We start from the raw sequence: 12,385 nt of genomic DNA on the forward strand, positions 1-12,385 counted from the left end.
GGGCTTCTTCTTCCTCCTCTCTGTGGTTCCGCCTGCAGCTTCCGGTTCCGGGGAGGGGCCGAGTTTTCTTCGTAGACTAGGGTCTCCGCGCTACAGCGAGGATGTCTGTGGTATTGCTGCTGTTGTTCGCGGGTTTGTGGAGTGCTGTGGGAGCGTCCAATCTGGCTGTCGTTACATGCGGTTCTGTAGTGAAGCTACTGAATACGCGCCACAACGTGCGACTGCACTCACACGACGTGCGCTATGGGTCAGGTACTGCCTCCCGGGTTCGGGTGGTCTGGCAAGGCCTGGTAGGCTCCGGAGGGGCGGGGCCTAGGGAAAATATGAGGGGTGTGGTCTGGGGAGGTTAGGGGAGGCTGGGGGAGGTTCCTGAGATCTACAGGCGGAGAGTCGGAGAATTGAGTTGTCCAAAGGCATCTTTATCGTAATACCAGCTTCTGTTTGGTGAGCTACGTGCCAGGGACATTACATATATACTTTTTCAGGTTTATAACTTTCATACATGGTAGAGACTGTTAATCTCATGTTACAGATGAGGAAACAGACTCAGAAATAATTCGCATGCTCAAAGCCTTGCGCCTAGTGTTTGACAAGGACAGGGTTTGATCCAGATATGTTCAGGTTCATAGCCTGCTTTCAGCTACTCCAGGCTGGTACTACTCAGTGCGGGGGAGACAGACATGTAGAAAGTTACAGTAAGTGCCGTATCTTTGAAGTTTCAAACTCCAAGAGCTCACTCTTTGACTATGACTCTTTTTTAGCTCTTGTGCATCTTACACTTGCACTTCAACTCTTTTTCTTTGGCCTCTTTTTGCTGAAACCTTACTTTTCTTCTTGTAAAGAGCTTAAACTAAAGGACTCACTGGAATTGGAGAGGAAACTATTTAGAGGGCTTTTTACTTAAGAAATGAAAATGCTTAGTTTGTGGGTTTATTTATAATTCATTAATTGTGGGTTCATTCATCCAGTATAGATTTAATGAGCTCCTAATATATGCCTGGATACAGTAGTGAACTAGTTAGCAAGTTAAAAGAAAACAAAGACGAAAAACAGAAAAAAGCGTAGCTTATGAGATGTGAGAGGCATCTAAAATGACTGCTAGATTTCTGTCTTGGATGACTGATGATGCTATTAGCTAAGAAAAGAAGGAGTTCTCTCAGATGGGGGCTAGTCTGTGGTTCCTGATTCCCAAAACCTGTCTGACCAGTTAGACTAGGAAAGGAGTTGTCCTTGTTGGGATGTCTTAATAATCCTAGTAACCATTCAGTGAACACCTACTGTGTGTCAGGCTTATTACTTTTTTTTTTTAAAGATTTTATTTTTCCTTTTTCTCCCCAAATCCCGCCAGTACATAGTTGTATATTTTAGTCGTGGGTCATTCTAGCTGTGGCATGTGGGATGCCGCCTCAGCATGGCCTGATGAGCGGTGCCATGTCTGCGCCCAGGATTCGGACCCGTGAAACACTGGGCTGCTGAAGTGGGGTGTGTGAAGTTAACTACTCGGCCACGGGGCCAGCCCCCAGGCTTATTACTTTTTAATTTGATCTAGTTTCCTACTTTGGATCTACTAAATCAGAATGTGAGTGGAGAGAGGCCTGCCAGTAGGAATCTGTAGGTTTAAAAAGCTCTCTTCACGTGCTCCTGATGGGTAGCCCAGTGAGAACCAGGTCCAGTCTGGAGCTCAAAAGAGAGATCTGTGCTGAGCCAGAGATACAGAGTTAAGTACAACAGGATTGTACAGGTTGTCGTTGAAGATGTGGAAAGAGTAAAATGAGGTTGCCCAGGATGAACGGCAGTTCTCAATCTGGTGTCAATTTGAATCACTTGAAAAACTTGTTGAAGTACTTATGAATGCTTTTGTCCTGATCCTCAACAAGTATTTAAGAATAGATAAGGGCCAGGGATAGAACCCTGGGTAATCCCAAGGTTTAAGGATGGGAGAGGAAGTGGAGAGTTGAATAGAAGGTGAAAAAGTAGGAGGCAAAGTGTAGATCATGATTTAGGGAAGCATCATGGTAGTGAGGACCAAGAGAACTGTAAAGCAGTACCCAGAAGTAAGGAGGGTGGGTTGGTTTGCCTTTTTTTTTTTTTTTAAGACGTAACAAAATCATTACGAGCTGAGTGGAAGAAGTAATAAAGAGAAGCTGGTAGTTTAGCTACAAACATTCCCGCAGATGACTGTGGTAAAAGGGAAGTGTCATCAGAAGGCTATGGTCAGGCAGGACTGGGGGACTGAAGGCAAAGCTGGGAGAAGTAGGTGAGAGTAACTGAGGAAAGTGGGAAATAGGGAGTGCTTTCAAAGAATTGAGTAATGAGTGAGGCCTAGGAAAGAGAATATCCCCGGAGTTAATATGAAAAGTGGCCTGTTTGGGGGAGCTTGACAGAAAATACAGCTTTGTGGGAGGCCGTGTGGTAGAGTGGTTAAGAGTGTGAGTTCTAGAATCAGGTGGCCTAGGTTCAAACCCCAGCACTGTCTCTTGGAGCAGTGTAACCTTGGGCATACTGTTCAACCCTTCTAACACTTCAGTGTAAAATGGGGATAATAATAATAGTAATAATAATACCTAGTTCAGAGAATAGATGCATGTATCAAATAGGAGCATGCAGGCAAAAGGCTTGGGTTGGTATCTGACTCCTAGTAAGCGCTCAGTATACATTAGGTAACTAGCAATTATTATTTGTGTATTTTCCTTTTCTATTTTCCTGCTTTTTCTCCCCAAATCCCCCCTAATACATAATTGTATATTTCAGCTGTGGTTCCTTCTAGTTGTGACATGTGGGACGTTGCCTCAGTGTGGCCTAATGATGGGTGCCATGTCGGCGCACAGGATCTGAACTGGTGAAACCCTGGGCTGCCGAAGCGGAGTGCATGAAGTTAACCACTCGGCCACGGGCCGAGCCCCTCCTTTTTTTTAAGCCTGGAGCTATGTGTTTAACCCAGTACCTTTTAGCTTGCGCAGTTGTACTACGTGAGGCAGTATTAATCAAACTTAGATGACTTAAGAATACTTTTATAATGCATTGATCGGTCACTTACAGGATTTGGGAACTGTAATGCCTGCTTAGATTAAAGTTGACAGCAAAAAGTGGTCTTAACGAAACTGGTGAAATGTGATAAAAAATTTTGATTGTCGGGGCTGGCCCCCTGGCTGAGTGGTTAAATTCACGCGCTCTGCTGCAGGTGGCCCAGGGTTTCGTTGGTTCGAATCCTGGGCGTGGACATGGTACCACTCATCAAGCCACGCTGAGGCAGCGTCCCGCATGCCACAGCTAGAAGGACCCACAACTAAGAATATACAACTGTATACCGGGGGGCTTTGGGGAGAAAAAGGAAAAAAACAAAATGTTTAAAAAAAAAATTTTTGATTGTCATACGTAGTAATCATTGAATAATGTTACAAACATGTTAAAATTATATGATTAGATACCTGACATATACCAGGGGCTATCCAGGATAGTATATACAGGTAAACACTGCCTGTGCTTCAAAAAAACTACGTGTTCATTTATTTAGTGCCCTTTCATGCAAATTCTTGGGATTTTCTGATATGGTACACTCTTTTTTTTTAAGATTGGCACCTGAGCTAACAACTGTTGCCAATCTTTTTTTTTTTTTTTCTGCTTTTTCCTCCCCAAAGCCCCCCAGTACATAGTTGTATACTTTTAGTAGTGGGTCCTTCCAGTTGTGGCATGTGGGACGCAGCCTCAGCATGGCCTGACGAGTGGTGCCATGTCTGCGCCCAGGATCTGAACCAGTGAAACCCTGGGCGGCTGAAGCTGAGCGCGCAAACTTAACCACTCAGCCACGGGGCCGGCCCCCTGGTACACTCTTAAATATGGTTTATCGTATAACTACTACTACTACATAAATACATCTAGTATTTCTCATATGTATATTTTAATGTTGTAGAAGAGGAAATATTACCAAACATAGGGTTTCCTCCCCACACCTCCAAACCTATTTTATGATACAGGGCACGTTATTGGCCATAGGAAAGAGAGGGGTCAGGTTGAGCTCACTCTCTTTTCTTTTTTTTTTTGACTGCAGGTAGTGGGCAGCAGTCAGTGACAGGTGTAACCTCTGTGGATGACAGCAATAGTTACTGGAGGATACGGGGGAAGACTGCCACAGTGTGTGAGAGGGGAACCCCCATCAGATGTGGCCAGCCCATCCGGCTGACACATGTCAACACTGGCCGAAACCTCCATAGTCACCACTTCACTTCACCTCTTTCTGGAAACCAGGTGAGGTGGCATCCTGTGGACCATTGCTGCTCTGTTCATTACTCAGTTCTTTGATATCTTGGTTCTTAGCCCTTTCTTTTTCAGGTGTAGACGTTCTCTTTTGTGCAGACCTGGAGAACTGGTTTTGTCTTACAAGTGTGAAGGAAATTGTTTCTGGTCCAAATGGAGACTTTACAGCTGGATCAAATCAAGAAATGAGGAGGAAAAAACAGAATAGGTATACATTAACATATCATAAGTTGTCCTGATAAATCCTGCAATAAGGAAACCCAGTGTTTTCCAAACTTGCAATAAAAATTATTATTTTTTAATGATGCCAACCACATTGGGAAAATGAACTAGATATTGTGCTTTTTTTTTTTTTGAGGAAGATTAGCCCTGAGCTAACTGCTGCCAATCCTCCTCTTTTTGCTGAGGAAGACTGGCCCTGAGCTAACATCCATGCCCATCTTCCTCTTCTTTATATGTGGGATGCCTGCCACAGCATGGCTTGCCAAGCGGTGCCTTGTCTGCACTTGGGATCCGAACCAGCGAACCCTGGGTCGCCGAAGCAGAACGTGCGAACTTAACTGCTGTGCCACCGGGCCGGCCCCTTTGCTACTTTTTTAAGCCTTGAGTTTTTGGGGGCATGTGGAACCCTTAATGACTGCTTCCCTCCCACTCTGACTCTGCACAGTTTTCTCTGATAACATCTTATGTTAGTATGGTAAATGTGCTGCAGTTAATAAAGTGATAACTAAAGTTAACTGCAGTTAATAAAGCAATCAACTAAAGTCCATAGATTATTCCGATTTCCTTAGTTTTTACCGCTGTCCTTTTTCTGTTCCAGGATCCCATCCAGGACAGCACATTACATTTAGTTGTCATGTCTCCTTACGCCCCTCTTGGCTGTGACAGTTTCTCAGATTCTTCTTGTTTTTGATGACCTTAACAGTTTTGAGGAGTGCTGGTCAGGTTTGTTATAGAGTGCTCCTCTATTGGAATTAGTCTGATATTTTTCTCCTGATTAGACTGGATTTGTAAAGATTTTTGGGAGGAAGACAACAGAGGTAAAGTGCCATTTTCATCACATGGGTATCAAGTGTAAATACTATCTACATAATTTTACTATAACTATTGTTATTGGTTACCTGGCTGAAGTAGTGTTGCCAGTCTTTTCCTGTAAAGTTACTCTTTTTGTTTCCCCCCTTTTCATACTGTACTCTTTGGAAGGAAGTCACTATGCACGGCCCACACTTAAGAAGAAGGGAGTTATGCTTCTCCTTTAGGGTGGAGTAGCTAAATAATGTATTTGGAATTCTTCTGCATGAGAGATTTGTCTCTTTACTCTTTGTTTATTCAGTCATTTATTTATATCAATATGGACTAGTGGATATTTATTTTATACTTTGAGTTATAATTCAATACCACTGTCTTTATTTTCTTGCTCAAATTGTTCCAACTTTGGCTGCTGGAAGCTCTTTCAGTTGTCTCCTGTGTCCATTTGACATACTCCCATCATTGTGTATGTGTGTGGATGTGTTTTAATACTTTCTTACTTTCTGGCACTGAAAGATGTTCCAAATTCATCTTGTGTATTTCTTGCCACAGTCCTAGAATCACCTATTTCTCCAAGGAACCCTGCTTCCTTTTCTTGGAGAATGGTATTACAAACCAAGATCTGGGCCCTACATGAGCTCGTTGCTACTGGGGTGTTGTCTCTTTTAGTCCCTCTCACCTGACAGAGCAAAGAAATATGTGTGTATACATATATACATATCTATAAATGTTTATATGTGTAACCATCTGTATGTATATTAAGTTAAACATAAGTTCTTACTGGTGTCTCCAACTCTAATCCATTACCACATGGATCATTCTAGCCTCCTCTCTTTGCTTATTTGTAAATTCCCGCTCTAACAGTGAGATGCTTGGCTCCCGTCACTGTCATCCATTTACTTATTTGTTCAGTTCCAATATACAAATATAGTAGAATTGTTAATTATGTGCAGTACTTTTTGCCTTTAGTCTTATAGACTCTATTTCCAAATGACTGCTTTTTAATCATTTAAAATTATATTGCTATTAGTGTGTTTTAAAAGTAATATTTCTGAAATAATCAGTAACTTTTTTATTGTGATAGAAACTCTGAATATTTGGCCTTAAGGAGAATGGGATTAGTAGAGGAGTAGAAGGTAGAATCTGCTATAATTTGTTCAGTTAAAATTTATTATTTCATTCTCACAATTATTCTGTAAGGTGATATTGTCATTCTATGGAGGAGGAAAATGAAGCCTCAAAGGAGTTACACAGCTAGAGAGGGAGCTGAGATTTAAGGTCTGCGTGTCTCCAGAGCCTATCCCCTCTCCAACTTGTGTTTCTCACCAGGTCACTTAAAATCTAGTTAAAGGAATGAGGCAGGAATATTTAGAATCAAAGCACGAGATTTATAAAGTATTTTAAGACTATAATAGAAAACATAGGCCGTCGCTCTCTTAATGCCAGTGCCGCCTCCAGCTCGCGGAGCTCCAGCTGAAGGAGAAGGGGGGTAAGTAAAGAGGTCTCTATACCATGGCCGGTACAAAGCAGACTGGCCACAAATCAACGGGTGGTAAAGCACCAAGGAAGCAACTGGCTACAAAAGCCGCTTGCAAGAGTGTGCCCCCTACTGGCAGGGTGAAGAAACCTCATTATTAGAAGCCTGGTACTGAGGTGCTCTGTGAAATTAGACGTTATCTGAAGTCCCCTGAACTTCTGATTGACAAACTTCCTTTCCAGCATCTGGTGCGAGAAATTGCTCAGGACTTCAAAACAGATGTATGCTTCCAAAGCGCAGCTATTGGTGCTTTGCAGGAAGCAAGTGAGGTCTATCTGGTTTGCCTTTTTGAAGACACCAACCTGTGTGCTATCCATGCCAAATGTGTAATGATGATGCCAAAAGACATCCAGCTAGCAGCACGCCACATACATGGAGAACGTGCTTAAGAATCCACTATGATGGGAAATATTCCAGTCTTTAAAAAAAAAATTGCTCTTTTTCCTGTTATTGGTAGTTCTGAACATTAGATTTTTTTTTCCATGGGGTCAGAAGGTACCTAAGGATATGATTGCAAGTGGGAAAATAGGCGACAGAAATCAGGCATTGGCCGTTTTTCCATTTTCATTTGTGTGTGAACTTTTATTATAAGTGCAGGGACATAAAGAGTTAATGCAAGTCAAAATGTTTCAGTGAACAAGTTTCAGCACTTCTGCTTTGTAACAATTATAAATAAACCTGTTAAATTTTTCTGGACAATGCCAGCATTTGGATTTTTTAAAACAAGTAAATTTCTTATTGACGGCAACTAAATGGTGTTTGTAGCATACAGTAGATTCCATCCATTCACTATACTTTTCTAACTGAGTTGTCCTACATGCAAGTACATGTTTTTAGTGTTGTCTGTCTGCTGTGCTGTTCCTGTAAGTTTGCTATTAAGATACACTGAACTAAAAAAGGAAAACAATAGAAAACATAAGCTGAATATAGGAGTACTTACAAAATAAAAGTTTGGACCATAATATTATGGCAACTGATTTCCTGTCCTTTGTCTTTTTTTTCCCTTTTTTCCCACAGTTTATTTAATTTAATGTATTTATTTATATTTTTTTTAGGAAGATCAGCCCTGAGCTAACATCTGCCAATCCTCATCTTTTTGCTGAGGAAGATTAGCCCTGAGATAACATCTGTGCCCATCTTCCTGTACTTTATATGTGGGACGCCTGCCACAGCATGGCTTGATGAGTGGTGCCATGTCTGCACCCGGGATCCGAACCGGTGGACCCCAGGCCACCAGAGAGGAATGTGCGCACTTAACCCCTGCGCCACCGGGCCGGCCCCTATTTAATTTATTTTTAAATAACACTGGAAAGCCTCTCATTTTTCACTTTGGGTAGCCATGTTTTCCCATTGCCTCCCTCTCCTTTCCAAGCCTGTGTGTCAGCCATGCTAATGTTGCTACTATCTGTGTCTTGCAGGAGGTGAGTGCTTTTGGTGAGGAAGGTGAAGGCGATTATCTGGATGACTGGACAGTGCTCTGTAATGGGCCCTACTGGGTGAGGGATGGTGAGGTGCGATTCAAGCATTCTTCTACCGAGGTTCTGCTGTCTGTCACAGGAGAACAATATGGTCGACCCATTAGTGGGCAAAAAGAGGTGCATGGCATGGCCCAGCCAAGCCAGAACAATTACTGGAAAGCCATGGAAGGCATCTTCATGAAGCCCAGTGAGTTGTTGAAGGCAGAATCCCACCACGCAGAGCTCTGAGTCTGGAGGCTGTAAGCCACTGTCACCACACAGTGTTCATAGACATTTGCTTCTACTTCACCCTGGGATCCTTGCCACAGGTTCCCTGGGCATTGGCCATGTCACCACTGAGATGGAGATGCACGACAGAAAAAGTGGCTGTGTTTGGAAGCTTCAACCCTTCACACTTGAATTGGTTGTTTTCTTAGACTTGGGTCAGTTCTTTTTGAGTACAGGACTTCCTGGTGAAGGGGCAGATACTTTTTATTCATAGATAAAGCAAACTGAGGGAGACATCCCTCCTAGCTGGGGCATTTTTACTTCCAGAAGCTTGGCATCATGGATTATTAATGGTGTGACTTTTCCTGTTTCTTTCTCCAAAATGATAAAAAAGAATTTTATTGTTAGTCACTGCATTGTCATTTTATTAGGTGTACTATTTCATAACCTGATTAATCCTTGAGTCCTAAGAGTCATTACTATCACTCTTTTGAGATCCTACCTTTGGTGTGGGCCCTTTTGAAAAAGAGCCTTACTTGCATCCAAACTTTTTCTCTCTCTACTTTTACTTCTCCCTCGGCACCTCATCTTTATTAGATTTTTGACTAATTATAGCTAAAGACCCTCAAAGAATACAGCTTAGTAAATAGCCAATGAAATATTTTACTCTCTGTTAGTGCAGTTGAGAAGAAGGGGCAGAGGTAGAAAGTGGAACCAACATTTTTTCACTGTGAAATACTAGGCACCATACTACAGATCTAACCTCATTTAATTTTCACAGATATATTGTAGGGTAGGTACTACAGTTTTACCAATGCACAACAGAAAAGTTGAGTAACTGCCTGAATTCTTAAAACTAGTAAATAATTTGAGGATAGGAACCCAGCTGTGTCTAGCACATGTTCTTTTTACTACACTACAATTGTGTTTAACTCTTGGAAAATAACTACTCTATTTTGGATAAATGTAGGGATCTCTTTCTCTGGAAAGGGAGGTAGGAGACTGTTGTCCTCTGCTCATCTCATTTCTTCCTTTCGTCTGCTGTCAGTTCCAGAAAGTTGCCTCCTCTGTCCTTCCAGTATGGTAGTGGTGAACAGAGGTGTCTGCCATCTGCCGGAATTTCAGTGACTAGCAGGTCTTTTTATCTTTAGAAACTTCTGGGTTTTTTTTTTCTATTTGCTTTAGGGAGTTAACATTGAACATTTGGGAATACCAGGTCTGTGCCAGACATGGCCCATGACATTAAAAACTTAGACACTTTTACCAGGACTTGTCTCAGTAAATTGAGGCCATGAAGTCGTAGAGTTCTCTCTCTGCCCTCTCCCCCTTTGTTCCACTTCAGTAACGTTGACCCCTTGAGATCTCTCCAGAAAGAAGTACACAAATGATAAAATCAACGTTTCAGGCTACTGAGGTAATTGGGAGTAGGGTGGTAACAGTCTGGGGAGGAAGAAGAAAGTAAGTGATAGGAATCAGGTGAATCAACCCCGTTGCCAAGTGGTTAAGGTCACGCACTCCATTTCGGTGGCCCAGGGTTTCGCCGGCCCAGATCCTGGGCGCAGACATGGCACGACTTGTCAGGCCGTGCTGAGGCGGTGTCCTACTTAGCACAACCAGAGGCACTCACAACTAGGATATACAACTGTGTACTGGGGGGCTTTGGGGAGAAGATAAAAAAAGAAGGTTGGCAGCAGTTGTTAGCTCAGGTGCCAATCTTTTTTTTTTTTTTGAAATAAAGACCAAATTGGACAAGATGAATGAGAGTAGGGAGATGTGTTGCAAGGTACCCTTCTTGGCTTGGAAGAGTTTTCGTTGAGTTGTTGGGCCTTCCATGAAGGTTCACAGACAGAACATACCCTAATGGGAGGCTGCAGATTACAAGGAGGATGGCAGAACTATAGTGCTTGAGAGGTAGATGTGAACTTGAAACAAACAATAGTGGAGCCCTTGGGGAGTTGTGAAATGACTGAAGAGAGGACTAGATAAGGAGGGAAACCAGCTGGAGGGATAAACAACTCCCCCCCCCCCTTTTTTTAACCCAGGTGAAAGTTGAAATGTTGCTTTATCTGAAGGAATGGAAGAGTCTCCAAGTAAAATCTTGAAGGACGTTTATGGAGATCGGGATATGAGAACAAGGGGACCTGGAGCACTTTCTTTGAAATCCTTAGCATTTTTTTATGTTGTACTAGCATCACTGTAGTAGAGTTGGAAAGGAACTTTGTCCAGTTGCCTCATTTTATGGAGAAGGAAACAGGCAAAACTAAGTCGACCCTGAATTCTCCATTTTGTGTAATTGCTTCACAGATAAACTGTTTGTTGCTGAAGGGCAAGAACCATATTCTCTACTTCTGTAGTACCCCCTGGCCCAGTGCCCAGATTGTGCTATACAGTAGTTCTGCCTTATCTGTGGTTTCAGTTACCCATGGTCAACCTCAGTCCAAAGATATTAAATGGAAAATTCCAGAAATAAACTATTCATAAGTTTTGAATTGAGTGGCCATTCTGAGTAGCTTGATGAAATCTCTTGGAGTCCTGCCCAGGACGTGAATTATCCCTTTGTCCAGCTTATTCACGCTGTATATGCTGTGTCCCTTTAGTCACTTAGTAGCCAGGTTACAGATCAGGTCACTTAGTACCTTATTGAGAATGGCCCCAAAGTGCAAGAGTAGTGATGCTGGCAATTTGAATATGTCAAGAGAAGAAGCCATAAAGTGCTTCCTTTAAGTGAAAAGGTGAAAGTTTTCCACTTAATAAGGAAAGAAAAGAAATATGCTGAAGTTAAGATCTGTGGTGACTTTTATTAAAGTATATTGTTATAATTGTTCTATTTTATTATTAGTTATTGTTAATCTCTTACTGTGCCGAATTTATAAATTTTTTTTTAAGATTTTTAAATTTTTCCTGTTTCTCCCCAACGCCCCCTGGTATGTAGTTGTATATTTTTAGTTGTGAGTCCTTCTAGTTGTGGCATATGGGATGCTGGCCTCAGCATGGCTTGATGAGCAGTGCCATGTCCCAGCGCAGGATTCGAACCGGCCAAATCCCAGGCTGCTGAAGCAGAGGGCGCAAACTTAGCCACGGGGCCGGCCCCTATAAATTAAATTTTGTCATAGGTATGTATGTATACAAAAAGTGATAGTATATATAGAGTTTGGTACTATCGGTGGCTTCAGGCGTCCACGGGGGGGTGCGGGGGGGATCTTGGAACATATCCTCCGAATCACCCATGGTTAAGGAGGGGCTACTGTAGACAGTAGACACTGAAAACTCCAGTGAAAGGTCCAGAATGATACTGCCCTCAGAACAGGTCAATACACATTGACTAGAACAGTATTCCAACAGTGAATGAATTAACTCATTCCTTGGTGGACGGAATGAGGTGGGATTTTTGAGGCCTTTTAATTATCTCTTGATTGCCGCCTCAATGATTTTCAGACAAGGCCCTCGAGTAAGACAGGAGAGCTACTTCTTAGGATCCAGGGGTTTAACTTCCGCAGTATCATCAGTCCAGGCCTTAAGTGGTCAAGCAGACTCCGTCACTGCCCTGGGGAAGTGCTTTGAAAGTGGAACTCTCCGCGACCGAAATGAACCTGAGCCCACCAGGTCCACGGCCAGCCAGGCAACGGGCTCAGACTCCGGCCCCGCCAAGCCCCTGGCTCCGCATTTTCCGGGCACCGAAGGGTGCGCCCGGGGGCGTGGCCTGCGTGTCAGTCGGCGCGAGGCCCGCTCCTCTGCGCTCTCCTTCCGGAGCCACGCCTTCACTTCGTGCAGGCGGCCAGTCGGCCCTGCCGGATCGCGGGCGCCGGGCGGGGCGGGGTGCGGAGACAGCTGGCTGGCTGGCGGGTTGCGGGGGGCGGGGCGCACGCGCGCCAACGCTTCC

General features: G+C 43.3%; 1 protein-coding gene and 1 pseudogene across 1 annotated transcript; both read left to right on the top strand.

Moving 5' to 3' along the window:
• The first annotated feature begins 38 nt into the window (after window positions 1–38).
• On the top strand, window positions 39–8,916 carry SDF2 (stromal cell derived factor 2). Its single transcript, XM_014862084.3, has 3 exons — window positions 39–252; window positions 4,049–4,245; window positions 8,239–8,916. The coding sequence occupies exons 1-3, from the start codon at window positions 102–104 to the stop codon at window positions 8,524–8,526; spliced, it is 636 nt and encodes a 211-aa protein (XP_014717570.1). The 5' UTR covers window positions 39–101; the 3' UTR covers window positions 8,527–8,916.
• LOC139040024 (histone H3.3A-like) lies at window positions 6,650–7,354 on the top strand (annotated as a pseudogene).
• Window positions 8,917–12,385: the final 3,469 nt, after the last annotated feature.

This window comes from Equus asinus, chromosome 13 (assembly GCF_041296235.1).
Source record: "Equus asinus isolate D_3611 breed Donkey chromosome 13, EquAss-T2T_v2, whole genome shotgun sequence".
NCBI classification, from domain to species: Eukaryota; Metazoa; Chordata; class Mammalia; order Perissodactyla; family Equidae; genus Equus; species Equus asinus.

Bases quoted from the DNA above. Each gene is read 5' to 3' on its own strand.
- SDF2 (XM_014862084.3), top strand. From the start codon at position 102: ATGTCTGTGGTATTGCTGCTGTTGTTCGCGGGTTTGTGGAGTGCTGTG. The intron at 253-4,048 runs GTACTGCCTCCC...TTTTGACTGCAG, and splicing joins CGACGTGCGCTATGGGTCAG to GTAGTGGGCAGCAGTCAGTG. The intron at 4,246-8,238 runs GTGAGGTGGCAT...TGTGTCTTGCAG, and splicing joins CACCTCTTTCTGGAAACCAG to GAGGTGAGTGCTTTTGGTGA.